Raw genomic sequence first — 22784 nt, forward strand, 5'->3', positions numbered from 1 at the left:
ATTTTTTGCTATTCAGCACTGTGCTATTTTATTTAGTAATTGCGCAGTCGTGCAACACTGTAGCCAAACAAAATGTATATAATTTTTTTCACACACGTAGAGCTTTCTTTTGGTGGTATTTGATCATCACCGCTGACTCTTTTATTTTTCGTGATATAAACAAAAAAAAGATACCAAAAATGTTGAAAAAAGAACTATATTTTTTACTTAATTGTTATAAAAAAAAAAAAAAAAAAAAAACACATTTCTTCATACAGTTTGGTCAAAATGTATTTTGCTACATGTCTTTGATAAAAAAAAATCCCAATAAGTGTATTTTGATTGATCGAAAGTTATAGTGCCTACAAACTATGGTATATACAGTCAGGTCCATAAATATTGGGACATCGACACAATTCTAATCTTTTTGGCTCTATACACCACCACAATGGATTTGAAATGAAATGAACAAGATGTCCTTTAACTGCAGACTTTCAGCTTTAATTTGAGGGTATTTACATCCAAATCAGGTGAACGGTGTAGGAATTACAACAGTTTGTATATGTGCCTCCCACTTTTTAAGGGACCAAAAGTAATGGGACAGATTAACAATCATCCATCAAACTTTCACTTTTTAATACTTGGTTGCAAATCCTTTTCCAATCCAATTGTCCCATTACTTTTGGTCCCTTAAAAAATGGGAGGCACATATACAAACTGTTGTAATTTCGACACTGTTCCCCTGATTAGGATGTAAATACCCTCAAATTAAAGCTGAAAGTCTGCAGTTAAAGCGCATCTTGTTTGTTTCATTTCACATCCATTGTGGTGGTGTAAAGAGCCAAAAAGATTAGAATTGTGCCGATGTCCCAATATTTATGGACCTGACTGTATACTGGAATTTTTTATTACATTTTTTTTTATACTACTAATGGCGGTGATCAGTGGATTATAATGGGACTGTGATGGTGCGGCAGGCAATCTGGCGCTGGGGGGGACTGACTAACTGCCATCACCAGTGACATTAATACAGTGATCAGTGATAATACTATACACTGTCACTGTACTAATGACACTGACTGGGAAGGGGTTAAAGAGGAACTGCAGTCTGCTCACATAATTTGTAATAAAAACATCTTTGCCATTTTGAAGCTTCCCTCCAACCACTTTGCATATTATTTTATATATACTGTGATTCTGTACTTGCCAAATCTGATGCAGAAATCTCCCTCCACTGAGTCTGGCTGCAGCCATTTCAACTGTGGGCAGCTGAAGCTGCTGCCTGCTCACTTCCTGGATTTACACAGACACACAGAGACACACCTCCAGCTCTGCAGCTCTCATTGGCTCTCTTATGACTCCCCCCCCCCCTTCCTGGCAAACTCTCACAAGAGTGAGAGAGAGAGCTGTGCATGATGTCATAAGCCTAGGCTAATGATCAGACAAGAAACAGGAAGTGGGCTGTATAAGGTATTTACTGGCAAAAAAAAAATGTTTTACTATCCAAAGTTAAAACAACAAAAAGGGCAGAAGAATTAATAGATGGGAAGATGAAAAAATTACTGAAGGTCCACTTTAACATCTGGGGCGATCAAAGGGTTAAATGTGTGCCTAACAATGTGTAATGCGTGTACAGTGTGCTGCTATTACTAATAGATATTTCTGTTTCTTATCGCTGCTTTGCAGGGATGAGAAACATTGAGATCGTTCCCTCTGTACAGAGCTCTGTGTTGATTGTACACAGCCGATCAGCAGGATCCAGTTGTGAATCATTGACCAGGACTTGCTAAAACGCCCCCCCCCGTGTACAAATCACAATGGGTGCTGGCTGGAGGGGCGCGCGTGTGTGCGCCCTAAACACTGGAGTAGGAAGCGATGTACGGGTAAGTCACTTTGCCTACACAGCCTGTACGCAGAGGGGCAGTCCGGAAGTGATTAAAGAATACAGAATTGCACTAATTTGAGTATTTTATATCTGCTTGGAGTTCATATTTTTTACTTGTGTAGACTGATAGAAGACTTAAAAAGTCTATTTGCATAAATCACAAGTCGCAGTCAATGGTTTAACCCATTTGCTATGCACTTACTATATCTAAAAAAGATAGATTTTAGATATTCATTCATTGTTGTTTTGTGATAACATCCTGGTGATAGCAGCAGCTAGATTTATTGCATACAGTTTCTGCGTTCATTTGTACTTTTATATTCACACACCACTAGGTGGCAGCGCACAACTGCCACATATCCTATGCACTTACTATATATTTGGTTCCAGCTAAAAAAACTGCTTTATAAATAAAATTTAAAAAGTGACCATACAACGTACCTCCTCGGTTAACTTGGACTTCTTCTTTAGTGTTAGAGAGACCAGTTTATGGCGAACGCTATTCTTCTTCAGGCTGTCAATGTGAGCGTTCTGCATGGGATGGCAAAAAGAACATTGCATAACATTCTCCGCCTCTGTTTCCTGCTTTGCTTCATTACACGGCGGTTACACTTTACTGCTCCTTCCCACCAGGCAAGTCTATGAGTCGGCTAACTCAAATAAAAAACAATGCACTCCCCATGTGGCTGATCTCTCATCCCAGCAACAAGTGAACCTCAGAGGATAGAAATAAAGAAGCAGCTGTTGCATACGTAAAGCCCAATTCCTGGAAATCTGAAAAGGATTCCTTTGCCGCCATCATGTACAATGCAAGGCCATTGACCCTGCAATGATCTTGATGAAGTCAGGACCTTAGACCGCTGGAGCGTGGGGTAGAAGAGTGATCAAAACAGCCCAGTATCCAGGCAGATCAAGAACACTAAAATGCTGCACTTTCTATGGATTGTACAATAAATTTAGCATTGCATTTCATTTTTTAGAAAGATAAAACTCTTAGATTGTAAGCTCTTACGAGCAGGACCCTCTGATCCCTCCTGTATTGAATTGTATTGTACCTGTACTGTCTGCCCTCATGTTGTAAAGCGCTGCGCAAACTGTTGGCGTTATATAAATCTTGTATTATAATAATAATAATAATACATTGGTAAATTCGGAAGATGTATCCCATTAGATAGGTGCGATTTGTTTCATCATGAATCGAAATTCGGACAAAATTATTGTTACTTAGAGATTTGGATGCACCTGAATTTCCAAATCACGAAAGGAATAAAAGTGAAGTGATTCCTAATTAGGCTGCTGAATAGAATAGAATAGCATAACATAGGATTGAATAGAATAGAATAAAATAGAATAGAACAGAAAATAAAAGGATAGAATAGAATAAATCAGAATATAATGTGGTGTTCGCAAGCATCCTGGCAGCTTTCTCCAGAGCTCGCAGTAAAGACCTTGTTATATTTTTGTAAATCTTCTTGGGTGCAAATAATAATTTCATCAACTTTTCAGAACATTAATATACTCCTTGAGGCTGTCTATTCTAAAGGGATGCCTTGTTTACAAAGGAATGTTAAACCCATGTGAACACTTATAACTATTGGCAAACAGCTTTTGCTGCCATCCCTCCAATAAAAGTGCTGGCAAACTGAATAATTTTATATCTTTCTAATTTTAAAAATTCTTTCATCCTTCTTTGTCTTGATTTTTGTGGGTATGACATTCTAATAAAGGAATAGAATGGAATGGAATAAAACAGAATGTAATAGAAAATAAAGAAATATAATAGAATAAAACAGAATATAATAGAAAACAAAGGAATATAATAGAATAAAACAGTATATAATAGAAAATAAAGGAATAGAATAGAAAAAAGAATAGAATAGAATAAATCAGAATATAATAGAAAATTAAGGAATAGAATAAAACAGAATAGAATAGAATAAAACAGAATACAATTAAAAAATCAATTAATAAGATAAAAGAATAGAACAGAACGGAATATAGTAGAATAGAATAAAATGCCATAAAACTGGGTTGATTACAATAGAAAAAAAGGATAGAATAAAACAGAATGTAATAGAAAATTAAGGAATAGAAGAAAACAGAATAGAATAGAATAGAATAAAAAGAATATAATAAAAAATAAAGGACTAAAATAAAATATAAAATAGAATAGAACAGAATATAGTAGAGTGGAATAAAATGGGATAAAATAAGATTGAATAGAATAGAAAATAAAAAGATATGATAGAATAAAACAGAACATAAAATAGAAAGTTAAGGAATACAATAAGGCAAAATAGAATAGAATAAAACAGAATATTATAAAAAAAAAAATAAAGGAATAGAATATAAAAGAATAGAGTACAATAAAATTGAAAAGAATAGAATAGAATCTAAAAAAATAGAACAGATTAGAATAGAAAATAAGGGAATAGAATACAACAGAATAGAAAATAAAGGAATATAATTAAATAGAATATAAAGGAATATAATAGAAATGAAAAGGATAGAGTAGAATATAAAAGAATAGAACAGAATAGATTCAAAAATAATATAATAGAATATAAAAAATAGAATAGAATAGAAAATAAGGGAATAGAATAGAATAGAACAGAATAGAAAATAAAGGAACAGATTTAAATAGAATAGAAAAGAATAGAATAGAGTAGAATAAAATAGAAACAAATAGAATAGAAAAAAAAATAGAAAGAAATGAGAATAGAATAGAGGAGAAAAGAATTAGAATAGAATAGAATGAATACAGCCGTCTTCTGTAATTCAAACTTCAAATTTCAAAATTTGATTTTCAAATTTCAAATCGATTAGAAAATAACGAATATACAAAACTAATCATTCTAACATAACGAATATAATGAAACGATTAACTTAAGGAATGAATCTAAAACTAAATGAAACAAATGTTTCTGTTGAGCACATCTCTACATCCCATTCTCATGTCAAAGTCAATTGTTCCACTTTTAGGCACAAATTAGGCTTCTTATCCCACACATAGAGGCCTAGATATAAAACATTTGTTGGCCGAACGTTACACGCTTTCATGCATGCTGAACGAATTCTGGATCGTCAGCTCCATCTAGAGGCCAAAGTGCAGTACAGTTTTCTGTAATACCTCAAATGAGAAAATATACCACATTTTGGTCACTAGATGGGGCCAACAATCCTAGGGAATAATCTATTAGAGAAATTACAGCCAGAATTCATGCAGTACAAACAAATCTGTGTTTTACATTCATCCAACAAATGTATTATAAATAGACCCCCTAGTCTTTGTAGCTCTGTGGCCCCGCACATGAGACCACTCCATGTACACACATCTACTCTCCATATCAGAGCTCTACTGCCACTTAGAGAACTCGCCATCCTCTGGCGCTAAACCCAATTATGTAAGACATCTTTACACATTGAATAAAGAATGCAATTCACATACACTAAGGAAGTTCACCATCTATATTTGTCCTGATTACCGATGTCACTGGGTACTGAAGAGGATTGGAATTCTAAAATGTTATGGGGTGTCACAGGAACAGGAAGTGAGTGAAAGTCTTCCTGTTCTAGTGATGGCTGTTAGACATGTGCAATTCGTTTAGCTCCGAATTCGTTTATTAAAGAATTTTGACAAATTCGTTAATTCCGAAATTTCAGAATTTCCGAATTTTTCAATTTCCAAATTTCGAATTTCCGAATTCGGAAATTGAGACATTCGGAAATTTGGAAATCCTAAATTTGGCATTTCGGAAATTTGATCATTCGGAATTTGAAAACTCGAAATTTAAAAAATTCGGAATTCGAAATTCGGAAATTTGAAAATTTGGAAATTCAAATTTTCGGATTTCCAAATTTACGGAAATTCAAAAATTTGGAAATTCGAAAATTCCGATTTTCAAATTTCCAAATTTTCGGATTTCCGAATTCCGAATTTCCGAAAAAGAAAAACCGAATGAAATGACAACTAAAACGAACACATTTTTTGTCAGTGCACATGTCTAATAGCTGTCTAAGAAGGATTTCCTCTCAATTCTGAGAGATTTTCTATCTTTCGATTGTGTTCCAGGATAGGAAGTGAAGTCACATATCTCCAGTGTTCTTATAGAGTGGGGGTGCTAGAACTTTGAGCGAACACCAAAACCAGCCTTGAGTCCAGGTGACACTTACCTCCCCCTCTCCCTGTAGTGCCTGGAGCTCCCTCTTATAGGTCTTCTTCCCCAGCGTCTCGTAGATCTTTGTCATGACGGGGATCTTCTCGCTGCCGTCGCTCATGGCCGTGTGGTATTTTGGCTCCGGAAGGTCGCCCATAAAGCGGAGAATAGTAATCCAAACAGCAAGAGCAGCCTGAGAAATTAATTCATAAAAATGAGAAACTGAATTAGGAATATATTATGTAAAAAAAAAAAAAAACACACTACCATTTACAAATGCAGGGTTAGACCCTCTGTCAGATTTTTATTAATTATTTTATTTATTTAATTTTTTTTTAATTATTTTATTTATTTTACTAGATGTGTCCCTATGTTAGGGATCAGCTCTTTCTTTCTGTCCAGGTATTGGATGTCAGACAGAAGGTGAAGTGAAGGGAAATCTACATAACCAGAGTGACAAACAGAGATAAAAACCTGACAGAGTTTGTAAAGTGTAAACCAGACAACAAAATGTAATACGGGATATTATAGCAGCTTACCATTCCTCAGTGGTGGTGGCTGCATTTGTTTTTTTGCAGGTCCTTTTTTCTTTATTTAAAGTAGACATTTGCAATTTATTTAGTTCCAAATTCATTCTTTAACTAATTTTGACAAATTCGTTAATTACGAAATTTCCGAAATTCCAAATTTTTCAATTTCCGAATTTCCGAAAATTTGGAAATTCGAAATTTCGGAAATTCTAAAATTGGAAAATTCGAATTCGGAAATTTGAAATTTTGGAAGTTCAGAAATTCGAAGTTTCGGAAGTTCGGAAATTCAGAAATTCGAAAATTCGAAAATTCGAAAATTCGGAAATTCGAAAATTCGGAAATTCGGAATTTCAGAAATTTGAAGATTCTAAAATTTGTAAATTTGAAAATCAGAAAATAAGAATAAAAATCAGAAAATTCAAAAGAATGAAAATCCGAAAATTAGAAAACCCAAAAATCTAAAATAATAACTAATAATAACTAATAAATTATAGGTATTGGAATTTCCTTTCAAATTTGGCTGTTAGTGAACGTAACGAACACGAATTTATCTGAAGTTACGAATCATCTGAAATAACGAATGCCGTATCTAAAAGAATGGAATGTAACGATCTAATAATAATAAATAACAATAATAATAAAACCTTTTTATTACTATCATTTATTATTAATTTGTTCCATTCCATTTGTGTAGATGCGGCATTCGTTATTTCAGATAATTCATAACTTCAGATAAATTTGTATTCGTTACGTTCACAAACAGCCAAATGTGAAAGGAAATTCTAACACCTATAATTTATTAGTTATTATTAGTTAGTTATTATTTCAAATTTAACTGATTTTCTTTCTTTTTTTTTAGATTTTCGTATTTTTCGGTTTTTGAATTTTTCGAATTATCAGATTTTCGAATTTTTGAATTTCCTTAAATTTGAAAATTCGGAATTCGAAAATTTGAAAATTCAGAAATTTGAAATTCAGAAATTCGAAAAAAATTCAAAGATCCGAAAATTCAAAAATCCGAATTTTTGAATTTCCGAAAAAAGCAAAAAAACGAATGAAACGAAAATGAACAAATTTTTTGTCTGTGCACATGTCTAATTTAAAGTGGTTGCAAACCTCAGACATTAAATATGAACAAAGCACATCCCCCTATAGTGTGTACTTGTCTCAATCCAGAGCACTAAGGGGTTGATTTACTAAAGGCAAAAAGACTGTTCAATTTGCAAACTGCAGTTGCTCCAGAGCTTAGTAAATGAGGTGAAGCTTCACTTTGCAAAGAATAGCCAATGACGTACAAGGTAGATTAAAAAAAAAAAACAGGATTTTTGCTTGCACATGATTGGATGATGGAAGCCAGCAGCGCTTCTGTTCATTTACTAGGCTCTGGAGCAACTGCAAAGTGCACAGTCTATTTGCCTTTAGTAAATCAACCCCTAAGTGTCATTCTGTCTGCTGCTTCATTCCTTTGCTATCAGCATGAATCACTTCTGCCTTTTTTTTCTGACACCAAAAGAAAAAAGGTGACAGGTCAGCGAGCTCCAGCTGATTGACAGCCTCAGCTCTGTTCCTGTGTGCTGTGTGGAGGGGGGTGTGTTCCTTCCCTCCAATCAGCTCTCAGAGCTCTCCTCACTGAGCTCCGCAGTGTGTCATTTCAGCTCTCCGCCCACTGCTTTCTGATAGCTCAGACAAGCTTTATAAATTCAACACTTTGAACAGACGTAGAGAAGACAACACAGCTGATAAACAAGTACAACTTATGTAAGAGGATTTGATTTATGCCTGTGTATCACCTGACACCAGTCATTTCACTGGGTGTATGTGAGGGTTTACAACCACTTTAACCACTTCAGCCCTGGAGGGTTTTACCCCCTTCTTTTAGTGGTATTTGATCACCTCTGCTGTATTTATTTTTGCGCTATAAACAAAAAAAGGGGATATATCTAGGGACTTTTAATTTTTTTAAATTGTTTTTACTGGTAATGGCGGCGGGACTGCGACATTGCGGTGGACAAATCTGACACTAAGTGACACATTTGGGGACCAGTGACACCAATACAGTGATCAATGCTAAAAAAAAATGCACTGTCACAGTATAAATGACACTGGCAGGGAAGGGGTTAACTACAGGGCTGATCACAGGGTTCAATGTATTCCCTGGGAGGTGTTTTCTAACTGTGGGGGGAGGGGATTCACTAGAGGAAAAGTGAGATCGTGATTCAGCTTAGCTGAATCACGATCTCTCTCTTTTCCTCCCTGACAGAGAAGCGGTGTGCTTTGTTTACTTCGGCTCACCGCTGCTCCATCTCTCCTGTGAACGATCGGCGGGTTGTGGTGGCCATGGTTGTGTGATTGGACACAGCGGGAGCGGCGCGCCCCCTAAACCACGTGCACAAAATCACGTATAGGTACGTGAATTTGCACACCGGGCTGCCCTGCCGCAGTTAAGTGGATCCTGTTCCCTTAAAGCATGCATAACAGCACAGTGCTTGTGCTGTGTAACCTGGCCCCCTGTATCACCTAAAAAACCTGGCTGATCCTCCCTGGCTATGCCCCCCCCCTAAGTTGACCACGGTATATCATGGCTGCTGAGCCCTGACACCGTGGTCAGTTTACGTGCCTCTTTCATTCGCAGCCCTCCTCTGTCCTGCTCCTCCCTCCCCTCCCTGCCTGTCAGCTCCATCCACTCCACGACCTCCCCCCATCCTGGTGCAATCAAATCTATACTATAAGCATGCCACCCCCTCTGTTATGTAATGCAATGTGCCCCTGTGCTGTATTAAAAAGATACAGATTTCTACTTGATTTTAGAGCGTCTCTTGGCACTCACGTGACTCCTCGGACCTCTCTCCTCTCTGCTCCCCTCCTCCCCGGCTGACGTCAGCGGGAGTGCTCCGCCCCCCACCCGCTATAGCTGTCAGCCGGGCAGAGGAGAGAGCCGGAGGCTCTGATATATGGTATAATCTGCATTTTTTTTATACAGCACAGGCACAGGGGCACACAGCAATATAGAACAGAGAGGATGGCATGATCATAGTATAGAATGTTAACAACCACTTTAACCCCTTTCTGCCGAGCGTACGCAGATGTGCATACTCGGCTTTCGGGGGTTATATCGGGATGATGCCCGCAGCTGCAGGCATCATCCCAGTACTGTTTTTTAGAGCCGGCGATCGGCTCTCCAGATATAACAACCGATGCGGCTCTTACCGGGCCTCCCGTTGCATCGGGAGGCCCAATGACCAATCCGCCGCCTCTGTGAGCGGCTTCGTTCCAGCCTCCTAATTGTAAACACGGAAGCGACGTCATGACGTCACTTCCCGTTTACTCGGCTGCCAATGGCGCCGGTTTTAAAAAAAATATACAGTATTCAGAATCGCCGAAAACGGCAATCTGAATACTTTGAAGTGCAAAGGAGGGATCGGGGGTCCCCCAATCCCTCCATAAAGAGTACCTGTCACCACCTATTACTGTCACAAGGGATGTTTACATTCCTTGTGACAGCAATAAAAGTGATCAAAAATTATTTTTTTTAAAAACACAATTTATTAACCCTTTCATGACTAAGCCTATTTTTGAAATTTGGTGTTTACAAGTTAAAATGCGTATTTTTTGCTAGAAAATTACTTAGAGTTCCCAAACATTATATATATTTTTTAGCAGAGAATCTAGAGAATAAAATGGAGATTGTTGCAATAGTTTATATCACACGGTATTTGTGCAGCAGTGTTTTAAGCGCAAATTTTTGGAAAAGGGACACTTGATGAATTTTAAAAAATCCAAACAGTAAAGTTACCCCAATTTTTTTGTATAATGTGAAAGATGATGTTACGCCGAGTAAATAGATACCAAACATGTCACCCTTTATAATTGCACGCACTCGTGGAATGGCGACAAACTACGGTACCTATAAATTTACATAGGCGACGCTTTAAATTTTTTTTACGGTTACCAGGTTTGAGTTACAGAGGAGGTCTAGGGCTAGAATTATTGCTCTCGCTCTGACGATTGCGGCGATACCTCACATGTGTGATTTGAACACCGTTTACATATGCGGGCGCAACTTCCGTATGTGTTTTCTTTGCTGCGCGAGCTCGCGGGGACGGGGGCACTTTAAAAAATTTTTTTTTTTTTTAATTTTATTTATTTTTTTACTTTATAAATTGTGTTTAAAAAAAATTTTTTTTTTTTTACTTTTATTGCTGTCGCAAGGAATGTAAACATCCCTTGTGACAATAATAGGTGGTGACAGGTACTCTTTATGGAGGGATCGGGGGTCTAAAAGACCCCCGATCCCTCCTTTGCACTTCAAAGTATTCAGATCGCCGAACACGGCGATTCTGAATACTGTATATTTTTTTAAAACCGGCGCCATTGGCAGCCGAGTAAACGGGAAGTGACGTCGTGACGTCGCTTCCGCGTTTACAATGAGAAGGCTGGAACGAAGCCGCCCACAGCTTCGTTCCAGCCCCCCAGCTGCCGAAGGCAGACGATTGGACACCGGGCCTCCCGATCGCACGGGAGGCCCGGTAAGAGCGGCGGGAAGTGGCGGGAGGGGGGTGATGTCCCCTCCCGCTCCTCCGGTATAACAGCCGAGCGGCTTTTAGCCACATCGGTTGTTATACTCGGGTAGCCGATCGCCCGCTGTAAACAACGGTACCGGGATGATGCTTGCAGCTGCAGGCATCATCCCGGTATAACCCCGGAAAGCCGAGTACGCATATCTGCGTACGGTCGGCGGGAAGGGGTTAATATAAAAATAAATAATAATTAAGAAAAAAAACAATCATTGGATGCAGAATAGAGAGTCCCGGAGTAGAACCACAAGGCATTAGACGGAGGGCCTTCATGACAGGGGTTAAAGGGGCTCGGGTATAGAGAGATAGTAACAGTTGGGCTGTTGCCGGATAGGCATGGTAGTTGGCTAATTGGGGCATGGTCTAGGAATGGGTAGAGATTGGGGGAAGTCGTTAGGGGACCGGATGGGGGTGGTCTTCGGTCAGAAGCAGCAAGCATGGAACAACTTCCCACCCTCCTGCCCTGCATTTGGTGGGTATTTCGGGTTGGGGAATTGGGTGTTCTGTGGAACCAGATATGGCGAGTGGTGGGGTGCAAGGTCCTTTTAGGTGCATATGGGCACAAAAAAGGTATGGTGTAGGGACCCCGTCTGACGTACAGCTCCCAGTTGGTGTATGTGTACCTGGGGGTTGTCTCCGAGCCGGTGGTTTTGCAGCTGGAGGCCTGAGAAGTGACAAGCAGGTACTGTCTTGGATTTTATGCCTATTAAGACCTTGTGGCTCCATTCTTTAATAAACTGTCTGTTCTGGTTTTTATGTTATTGATTTGTTAAATATTTGATATTTATATTTTGGAAATAAAAAGGCTGCTTCCCAGGTGATCTTCACCAGGGTTTTTTTTGGTATTGTACAGATATTTTTGGTTACGGTGACAAAACCTGATGTGGTGAGTGATCTGCGGGTGATTATCATTATCAATGTGGAAGTTATATCCCATCTTTTGTTGTGGTCAGGATCCCCTCAGAGTCTAGATCGGCTTCGTGATGGCAGTTGACAGAGGGCTTTAGCCCGCTGTCGGCTGAATCTGGATCATAGGAGTGCAGAATGAAGTAGCACTCCTGTGACCTACAGGAGAAGTATGGCCAAAAGAGCTTTGGCCATACATCTCCTTTAATAAAACTACAATTACATATTTATCATTTAAGCAGGCTGTAGTATGGGTCTGCCATAAATTAGTCTAAAATGTTGCCAGTTTTGCTTTGAGAGACATTATAGGTCATCTTACCAGTTGGTCTCCTTCATCTTCATGGTAGAGAAGAGGCTGCTTCAGGGGTCTCCGGATATAGGTGTTGGTGGTTGTCCCCTGGAAATACGTTGCTGAAAACTTTGCATACTTATACTCTGAGAGGTCCTCTTCCTCCTCTTCAGGAAGAGGCAAAGAATCATCTAGATCAGCTTCCTCCATGTCTCCCTGAGCTCTCTCCAGATCCTGAAAGAAGAAATATTGGTTAAAGGACACTTTAAATTAAAATAGTAGCACAGTTCAAATTCCGATGTATGGAATTTGTGCATTCTCTGTGTTTATGTGGGGTTTCCTATCACAATCCAGTACCATACAACTAGGTTAAAGTGTATCTAAACTAGACATGTGCACTGCCAAAAAATTTGTTAGTTTTCATTTCATTCATTTCTTGTTTTTTTTTTGGAAATTCGAAAATTCAGAGATTCGAAAATTCCAAAATTTGAAAACTCGAAAATTCCAAAATTTGAAAACTCGAAAATTCCAAAATTCGAAAACTCGAAAATTCCAAAATTCCAAAATTTGGAATTCGTAAATTCGTAAATTCCAAGATTCGGAATTAGAAAATCTGGAAATTGGAAAATAAAAAAAGGAAAATCCGAAAATTAGAAAATTAGAAATAACTTTTAAAATATAGGTATTGGAATTTCCTTTCAAATTTGGCTGTCAGTGAATGTAATGAATACGAATTTATCCGAAGTTACCAATTACCTGTAATAATGAATGCCACATCTAAACAAATGGCACGGAACGAAATAATAATAAATAATAATACGTTTTTATGATTATTGTTATTTATTATTATTAATTTGTTACGTTCCATTCGTTTAGATACGCATTCGTTATTACGGATAATTCGTAACTTCGGATAAATTCGTATTCATTACATTCCCTGACAGCCAAATTTGAAAGGAAATTCCAATACCTATAATTTAATAGTTAGTAATAAGTTATTATTAGTTAATTATTATTTCAGATTTTCGTTCTTATTTTCGTTCTTTTCAATTTCCAAATTTTCAAATTTAGAATTTCCGAATTTTCAAATTTTGATTCTTCGAATTTTTGAATTTTGAATTTCCGAAATTTTTTTTTTTCAGAATTTCCGAAATTTTTACTTTCCGGTTATTCGGAAAAGTTCATAAAATTTCCGAATTAACAAATTTGTCTAAATTCGTTAAAAAACGAATTCGGAACTAAATGAATTGCACATGTCTAATCTAAACCCAGGAATTTATTTCAGATTAGCACTCCTAAAATGTGGTGGCTGCATTAGTTTTCCTTTGTCAGGCTCCTTTTACCTTTTTTTTTATCTGATGATCTTGTCAGTAACACACTTTCGGCTCCAAGCCTCACTTTCTGTACTGTACCTATGGAGGAGCATTATTGTCACCCAAGGGCAGGAAGTGTGCTAAGACTACAGAGCACCTGCTCTTCTCTTTATCTTCATAATATAGAAAGTGAGGGGGTTTCATATATCGCAAAGATGAACTGGGCAGAGCTGATAACACTGTTTGAGATTTCACTGGCGCGTAGGCACAAAAAGTTGCATCTTACTGGATTTTTGGCAGGATCAACCGTTACTTTTTCTCTTATTAGATATCGAAAAATGTTTTTTAACCACTTAAAGACCGCCTACCGCAGATATACTGTGGCAGGGTAGCTCTATTGCACAAAACTACATACCTGTACGTCATTTCGATGTGCACGCGATCGTTCCCCAGAGAGGCAGAACGGCGATCTGCCGATGTAAACAAGGGGAGGACACAGAGATCTTCTGGATCACGGATCTCTGTGTTGCTCCAGTCAGTCCATCCCCCCCACAGTTAGCAAGCACCCCCTAGGGACACACTTAACCCTTTGATCGCCCCTGGTGTTAACCCCTTAACTGCTAAGCAGAAACATGGATCTCTGTTTTCCTTTAGTGAAAGCACCCCCCCCCCACCCCCATAGTTAGAAAGCACTCATAGGGAACACATTTAACCCTTTGATCGCCCCTGGTGTTAACCCCTTCTCTGCCAGTGTCATTAGTACAGTAACAGTGCATATTTTTAGCACTGATCACTGTAATAATGTCACTGGTTCCCAAAAAAGTGTCAAAAGTGTCAGTTAGGTGTCCGATTTGTCCACCGCAATGTTGCAGTTCCGTTAAAAATCGCTGAACACCACCATTACTAGTAATAAATAAATAAAAATGCCATAAAAATATCCCATAGCTTGTAGATGCTATAACTTTTGTGCAAACCAATCAATATACGCTTATTGGGATTTTTTTTTTACCAAAAACATGTAGCTTAATACATATTGGCCTAAATTTATGAAAAAATTCGATTTTTTTACATTTTTTTTATTGGATTTGTTTTATAGCAGAAAATAAAAAATATTGTATTTATTTTTTCAAAATTATCGGTCTTTTTTTGTTTATCTCAGTTAAAGCAACGCAGTGCCCTATCGCAAAAAATGGCCTGGTCATTAAGGGTGTAAAAAATTCCAGAGCTGAAATGGTTAAAGATATATCCAACAGACCAAAACAAGGCAAATAAGCAAGAAACGTTGATTTTTATATATCTGGGGCAGCGCTGCTCGTAGGTTGGCTTGATGCTGTTTTGCCAACTGAAAGCTAAGTGAGATACTTGAAAAATTGCCAAGTATATGGGAAGCAAAAGCCTCATACTGTACATGATAAGCAGAAGCTCAGCCCTGAACCAGTCATCTATGCCTATACTCTCTTGAAGCCACACCTATTGCCCAGAACAGTCTTTCTCAATCCTTTTACCCTGGAGAAATCCTAAAAATATTCTTCAATTGTCACACAACTCCTGCTAAAAATTATTATATTTATAGCTCATGGTGTATTAACATTGGTTAGTAAATTTTTAACAAGTTTTAGAAAGAATGATGAATGAGACACCGGGACCAGATGGCTTACACCCGAGGGTCCTTAAGGAACTCAGTCAAGTAATTGCCAGACCATCGTTCCTAATTTTTTCGAACAGTCTACTGACTGGAATTGTACCAGCTGATTGGAGAAAAGCCAATGTAGCACCAATATTTTAAAAAGGGCCGAGATACATCCCTGGGAATTACAGACCAGTTAGCCTAACATCAATAGTATGCAAGCTCTTGGAGGGGATGATAAAGGACTATATATAAGATTTTAGTAATGAGAACAGTATCATTAGCAGTAATTAGCACGGATTCATGAAGAATCGTTCCTGCCAAACCAATCTATTAACCTTCTATGAGGAGGTGAGTTGCCATCTAGATAAAGGAAGGCCCGTAGACGTGGTGTATCTGGATTTTGTAAAAGCATTTGACACAGTTCCCCATAAACATTTACTGTACAAAATAAAGTCAGTTGGCATGGACCATAGGGTGAGTACATGGATTGAAAATTGGTTACAAGGGCGTGTTCAGAGGGTGGTGATAAATGGGGAGTACTCGGAATGGTTAGGGGTGGGTAGTGGAGTCCCCAGGGTTCTGTGCTGGGACCAATCCTATTTAATTTGTTTATAAACGATCTGGAGGATGGGATAAACAGTTCAATCTCTGTATTTTCGGACGATACTAAGCTAAGCAGGGCAATAACTTCTCCGCAGGATGTGGAAACCTTGCAAGAAGATCTGAACAAATTAATGTGGTGGGCAACTACATGGCAAATGAGGTTTAATGTGGAAAAATGTAAAATAATGCATTTGGGTGGCAAAAATATGAATGCAATCTATACACTGGGGGGAGAACCTCTGGGGGAATCTAGGATGGAAAAGGACTTGGGGGTCCTAGTAGATGATAGACTCAGCAATGCCAAGCTGCTGAAAGCAAAGCCAACAGAATATTGGCATGTAATAAAAAGGGGATTAACTCCAGAGATAAAACAATAATTCTCCCGCTCTACAAGACTCTGGTCCGGCCTCACCTGGAGTATGCTGTCCAGTTCTGGGCACCAGTCCTCAGGAAGGATGTACTGGAAATGGAGCGAGTACAAAGAAGGGCAACAAAGCTAATAAAGGGTCTGGAGGGTATTAGTTACGAGGAAAGGTTGCGAGCACTGAACTTATTCTCTCTGGAGAAGAGACACTTGAGAGGGGATATGATTCCAATTTACAAATACCGTACTGGTGACCCCACTACAGGGATAAAACTTTTCCGCGTACGGGAATTTAATAAGACACGTGGACATTCACTAAAATTAGAAGAAAAGAGGTTCAACCTTAAACTACATAGAGGGTTCTTTACTGTAAGAGCAGCAAGGATTTGGAATTTCCTTCTACAGTTGGTGGTCTCAGCGGGGAGCATCGATAATTTCAAAAAACTATTAGATAAGCACTTGAAGGTGCTTGATGGATGTCTTTTTTCAACCTCACCTACTATGTAACTATGTTAACTATGTAACTATGAGACGTACCTAGAGAATTTTACACCCAGATCATTTCTCAACATGTTCCTGTTGTATAAGACAATAATAATCTTAATATGAAATTATTAATTAAAAGGGCCTTAAAGTGATTCTAGAGCCTAAACATTTTTTACCTTAATGGATTACTTGCATTAAGGTAAAAAACGTTTAGGTAAAAGCATCGCCCCCTCACCCTCCCTTATACTGTGCCCATCAGCCATTGGCTCCCGCTGCTGTCAGTCAAATCCTGTGATGAGGGAGCCCAGGGGGATCAAGCTGCCCAGGATTGAGCCCACAGGTGTGCCATGATAGGAAGTGGCTTCCAATGGTGGCACACCGAGAAGACGAGGAGCCAGGAGCGCCAGCGGGGGACCGGATAAGAGGAGGTTCAGGGCTGCTCTGTGCAATACTATTACACACAGCAGGTAAGTATAAACCTGTTTGTTACTTATAAAAATAAAAAAAAAATAAAAACTTTGAGCTTACAATCACTTTAACCACTAGACCTCCAGAAGATTTAAGCCCCCCTTACTCATCAGGCCCTTTTTTGCGATACGTCACTGCGTTACTTTAACTGACAATTGCACATTCGTGCACACACAGGTTGGACTTGATGGACTTGTGTCTTTTTTCAACCTCCCCTACTATGTAACTATGCTGTACCCAGATAAAATTTATGTCCCCCCCCCCCCCCCCCCCCACAAATAGAGCTTTCTTTTAGTGGTATTTGATCACCTCTGGGTCTTTTACTTTTTTCGCTATAAACAAAAAAAGACTGACAAGTTTAAAAATATATATATTTTTTTTTACTTTCTTTCTTTACTGTAAAACATATCTAAAAAAAAAAATTTCTTCATCAATTTAAGCCAATATGTATTCTGCTACATATTTTTGGTAAAGAAAATCCCAATAAGCATATATTGATTGGTTTGCGCAAAAGTTATAGCATTTAAAAATGATGGGATATTTTTTATTATATAGTGGATCAGCGACTTATAGTGGGGCTGCGATATTGCGGCGGATATCGGGATACTAAGGGGTTTATTTACTAAAGCTAGAGAGGGCACAATTAGTCACAATTCTGCAGAGAAACCAATCTGCTTGGGCATGCTGGGACTGTGACGTTTTAGGGGGCGTGGTCACCGGGTGATGTTGACCACGCCTCCTAAAACGTCACAGTCCAAGCATGCCCAGGTACTGTGACGGCATAAGGGGGCGGGGTCTCCGCCTATATAAGTCACATCGGAGCTCTCAGAGAGCATTCCAGGCTGAGAGACCGTCGTGTCAACATGGGAAGAAGAGAAGAAGCCCAGAAGCCAGAGGCCAGAAGTCCGGACCTCCGCTGGCAAAAGAGCGGCATGAAGACTGCGGAGGAGCCGGCATAAGAACTGGAACACCGGGAAAAGAGGCCAGAGGGAGCAGAGAAGAACCAACCGGACGCCGGGAGAAGAGGAACTGGAGGGACCCCCGAAGTCGGAAGAAGACCCCCCGGAACTGTCTAATAAATTACTTCAAAAACCTGTGTAGTGTGTTTTATTATTGACACTTTTTCCCTAGGTAAATGGGTAGGGGTACCATGTACCCCATACTCATTCACATAGGGCGGGGGGCCGGGATCTGGGGTCTCCCGGATTCCGATAAGCAAGGGTTGTCAGGAAGAGGCCCTTGTCCTCAACATGGGGACAAGGTGCTTTGTGGTGGGGGGGCCCCCGCAGGGCACCCCCTCCCCCAAAGCACCCAGCCCCCTTGTTAAAGGCATGCGGCCTGGTACAATTCGGGGGGGGGGGGGCGCTCGCTCGTCCCCACCCCCTTTCCTGACCGGCCGGGCTGCGTGCTCAGATCGGGGTCTGATATGGATTTTAGGGGGGCCCCACGCCGTTTTTTCAGCGTGGGGGGGTTCCCCTTAAGACCCATACCAGACCTAAGGGCCTGGGATGCCTCGCACTCACCGCAATAGGAAAATTTGTTTTTCCTATTGCAGCGAGCGCGAGATGCAGTACTCTGCCCTTGCGTCGTATCTGGTCCATCGGACCAGCATACAGACGCATACAGACGAACGGGCTTTCCGTCAGGAACTGAGTCCGGCGGACTAAGATTTGAAGCATGCTTCAAATCTAGGTACGGCGGACTTTTGGGAAAAAAAAGTCAGCTGGAGCCTACACACGGTCGGATTGTCCGGCGGACTCTGGTCCGCCGGACCAAGTATGCCGGAAAGTCCGACCGTGCGTACGCGGCATTATAAATCCACACCTATTACTTAGAAAAGCCTTTCTCAAAGCTTTTACCTTGGAGGAACCCTTACAATAATTTTAGGTCTTAGAGTACTCCTGCTAAAAATGATGTCTCTAGCTCATAGTACATTAGCATGATCAGGAAGTTGTAGACAGTTTTAGAAAGGATGGCGAATGAGGGGTACCTAGAGTATTTTACGCCCAGAGCAGATTATTTTTCAGCACACCCCTGCTGTATAAGACAAAAATAATTGAAATATAAAATGATTTATTATAATGGGCTTAAGTGAAGTTCAAAACTGTTAAAACTGTAGTGTCCCTTTACACTCATGGTCAGTGGAGCCCTGTCCCCTTAGAGTCACTAAAAAAGTTACCTCCTACATTGTATGCCAATAAAAATAACTCCCTTACAATGGTGGTCATGGTAGGTAGGAGATGAATCTGTCATTCCCTCAATGAACCCCTAGCAAACTCCATAGGAGCCATAGAGTTCCACAGAACCCTGGTGGAGAAATCCTAACATAGAAGCTTCACTCCTTTCAACATCAGAAAGTCTGGAAATGAAGCCATTAGGAATGAAATAGGTATTTGTGTTCAGGAACCGTTACCTCAAATCCCGTGGGTGCCTGCCCGTCATGTCCTGGAAGAGATGACGTTGTTCCAAGGAATCCAAACATTTTGTCCACCATGTCGGAATCATTCACAGGTTCGTTTCTGGCCTTCTCCATCTTGTCTAGCATCTCCTTCTTCCTTCGGGCCTCCTCTTTCTCCCTCACCTCTCTCTCGGCATCCTCCAGGGCCAACTGGGCAAGACGTACCTATTAGTGAGTACAAAGTAAAACATTGTGAGACGAAGAAAATCATTTCATTATGACTTTACAATCTCCATGTCCTCTGAGGCTACCTGATCACTTTTGTATTTTATTGTGGTGCGTCCAAAGCCATCTTTGGTGTGATTTTTCTGAATGGTGAATGCTCAAGTAAGATGCAACTGCATATCAGGAGGAGAATGGGACTTTAAAGATCTTGCTAAAACGTAAACAAATTTGATGATTTGAAGTATGAACAAAATGTCTTCATCCCCATGGTGTAGAACAGGGGTGTCAAACTCAATTTCATTGTGGACGCATCAGCAGTATGGTTGCCCTCAAAGGGCAGGTTTTATCTGGAGTGCGATACGTACAGAGTGCAGGGTTCAGGAGTGCATTACATACAGAGTTCAGAGCTCAAGAATGTGCTTCGTACAGAGTGCAGGCTTTAGGGGTGCGTTACATACAGAGCTCAAGAATATGCTATGTACAGAGTGCAGGGTTCAGGAGTGCGTTACATACAGAGTTCAGAGTTTAAGAATGTGCTACGTACAGAGTGCAGGGTTTAGGGGAGCGGCGGCCCATCCATTAGGGGCGCACGGGGCCCCCCCCCTCCCCCCTGTCCATGCGTCCGGCCCCCTGATCTACATACAGGGTGTGCTGGACTCATGGATTCCAATGGCGGGGTGAGTGTTTTTTTGAAGGATGTGATTAGAGCCAGAGGCTCTAATAGGCTTCAAAAAAGGGTGGGCTTTGTGCCCCGATACCACCCAGTTGTGTGATAATAGCGAATGAATATTCGCTATCGCCCCACTGATCCTCCTCTTGGCCAATCAGGAAGCGGGTCTTGAGACCCATCACCCGACTGGCTAAAAGGACAGGAGATCCTATTGGATGCCTGGGAGGAGGAAGAAGCCGCCAAAGCCAAGGTGGAGAGGACACAGAAGCCGCTGCCAGCAACCCCCCCTGCCGCTGAAGCCGAGTAGGAGAGGACACAGGAGCCGCTGCACGCAACCCCCCTGCTGCCCGCAGCCAAAGCTGAGGAGGAGAGGACACAGGAGCCGCCACCTGCTGCCTACCATCAAAGAGGAGAGGACACAGGAGCCGCTGCCTGCAACCCCCCTGCCGCTGAAGCCAAGGAGGCGAGGACACAGGAGCTGCTGCCCGCAATCCCCCCTGCCGCCGAAGCCGAGGAGGAGAGGACACAGGAGCCGCTGCCTGCAACCCGCCTGCTGCCCGCCGCCGAAGCTGAAGAGGAGAGGACACAGGAGCCGCCGCCTGCTGCCCGCCACTGAGGAGGGGAGGGGACACAGGAGCAACTGTCCGCAACCCCCCCTGCTGCTGAAGCCGAGGAGGAGAGTACTCAGGAGTCGCTGCACGCAACCCCCTCTGCCGCTGAAGCCAAGGAGGAGAGGACACAGGAGCCGCTTCCCGCAACCCGCCCACTGCCCTCCACTGGTAGGAGCCAGCAACACGCCCGTAGGAGCCTGCAACCCAGCCGCCACCTAGATGGGGTAAGTGCCGGGGAGGGGGGTACCGCCGACCGACTGACTAACCAACTGGGGGGGTGGTTGTTCGCCACCGCCCCCCAAAAAAAAAGCCACCAGCCGCCACTGGTTTAGGGGTGTGTTACATACAGAGTTCAAGAATGTGCTATGTACAGAGTGTAGGTTTCAGGAGTGCGTTACATACATTGTAGCCGTGTTCACTTTCAATAAATGGTCATGTGCAGATAAAATAAATAAACAGCTATTTGCTTTTCACATAATTGGATAATTTAAATCAATCTTCATTAAATTTATTGAGTGAAAAATGTTAGTTCCTTTAGTAAATCAGCCTCTCCAATTGATATGCATATCATATCGCTTAAAGAATATTTACTAGTTATGTTTTCTTTTTTCATAAAATATATACTTATTTAATCTATATTAACCCTAACCTAATCAGCACTAATTATCTTCCTCCCCTTAGCAATTTTTTTTCTGCTGATTTTTTTTAGTTCTATTTTTTTTTTTTACCATGAATATTTAGTTTTTTACTTTTCATTCTTCTTTATTTCTTTTCCAGTGTCGCATAATGAAAAAATGGACATATTATAAAAAAAAAAAAAAAAAAAAAACTATTTTTATTTGTAAATAAAATTATTTTTGCCAAACACTACTAGCAAAAGGGAGGCTTTTTTTTTTCAAAAAACAATATACGTATTAATTTCTTATCCTAAGTAATGACAATGTTTTTTCCAGATATAGAGAATATGGTGGAAATAAAAAAAATTGCTCTGCTCCCTCCATAAGAGGTATACAGGTATGAGAGCCAAAGTAGTTAAAGGGTAACTCCACTTTCATGGGGAAAAAAATATAGTATATATAATTAAGTCATATTGTAATTGAAGGTTTTTAAACATTACCTTTCCTTTTCAGTCTGCAGCTCTATAATTTTCTGTAAAGTGCAATGCAATATGGCTACATGGAGGTGTTCTGTACACAGAATGTGTGCAGAACACCCCCCCACCCAGAAACATAATTTTCTGCTTGTGTGATTGGCTCACTGATTTTCCCAGAAGTCTGCACTAAGATAAAAAAAGTCAGATTTTTGGCATCCCCTGCAACAAAAATGTACTTTTTGGTAACATACTCCCAATAGTAAATAACATTCCTCATTCAAGCCTCAATTCTGCAGCAGCTGGTTAATAATTATGAAACCACTCCCATTAGACTCACTAAGCACAGAGGCACAGAGGAACAAACTGTGATTTCTTCAGAATAACAAAAAAGGTAGGAATCTGCAACAAAGTTTGTTAAAAACCTTTGCTAAGCACATAGATCACCCAGAGGGGGATGTTTTTTTCTCAACAAAAGTGGAGTTACGCTTTACGTTTAAAGCTGAGTGTAGACATGTGCGGTTCTTTTAGTTCTGAATCAAAATTCAGACAAATTTTTCATTATTCAGAAATTCGGATGTATCCAAATTTCGGAATTACAATAGT

The 22784-nt window shown here is 40.2% G+C and overlaps 1 protein-coding gene across 4 annotated transcripts in view; it reads right to left on the reverse strand.

Annotated features, from left to right (window-relative positions):
- Positions 1-22784, reverse strand: part of MYO7A (myosin VIIA) — a 305890-nt gene that overhangs the window by 97985 nt on the left and 185121 nt on the right. For all 4 annotated transcript variants that reach the window (XM_073612854.1, XM_073612852.1, XM_073612851.1 and 1 more), the window contains 4 exons: positions 19598-19807; positions 12351-12554; positions 6038-6214; positions 2306-2395 (listed from right to left, as the gene is read on the reverse strand). In XM_073612854.1, the coding sequence (XP_073468955.1) occupies positions 2306-2395; positions 6038-6214; positions 12351-12554; positions 19598-19807 (681 nt within the window). The remainder of the gene's footprint in view (positions 1-2305; positions 2396-6037; positions 6215-12350; positions 12555-19597; positions 19808-22784) is intronic.

This window comes from Aquarana catesbeiana, linkage group LG02 (genome assembly GCF_042186555.1).
Source record: "Aquarana catesbeiana isolate 2022-GZ linkage group LG02, ASM4218655v1, whole genome shotgun sequence".
Classification (NCBI taxonomy): Eukaryota; Metazoa; Chordata; class Amphibia; order Anura; family Ranidae; genus Aquarana; species Aquarana catesbeiana.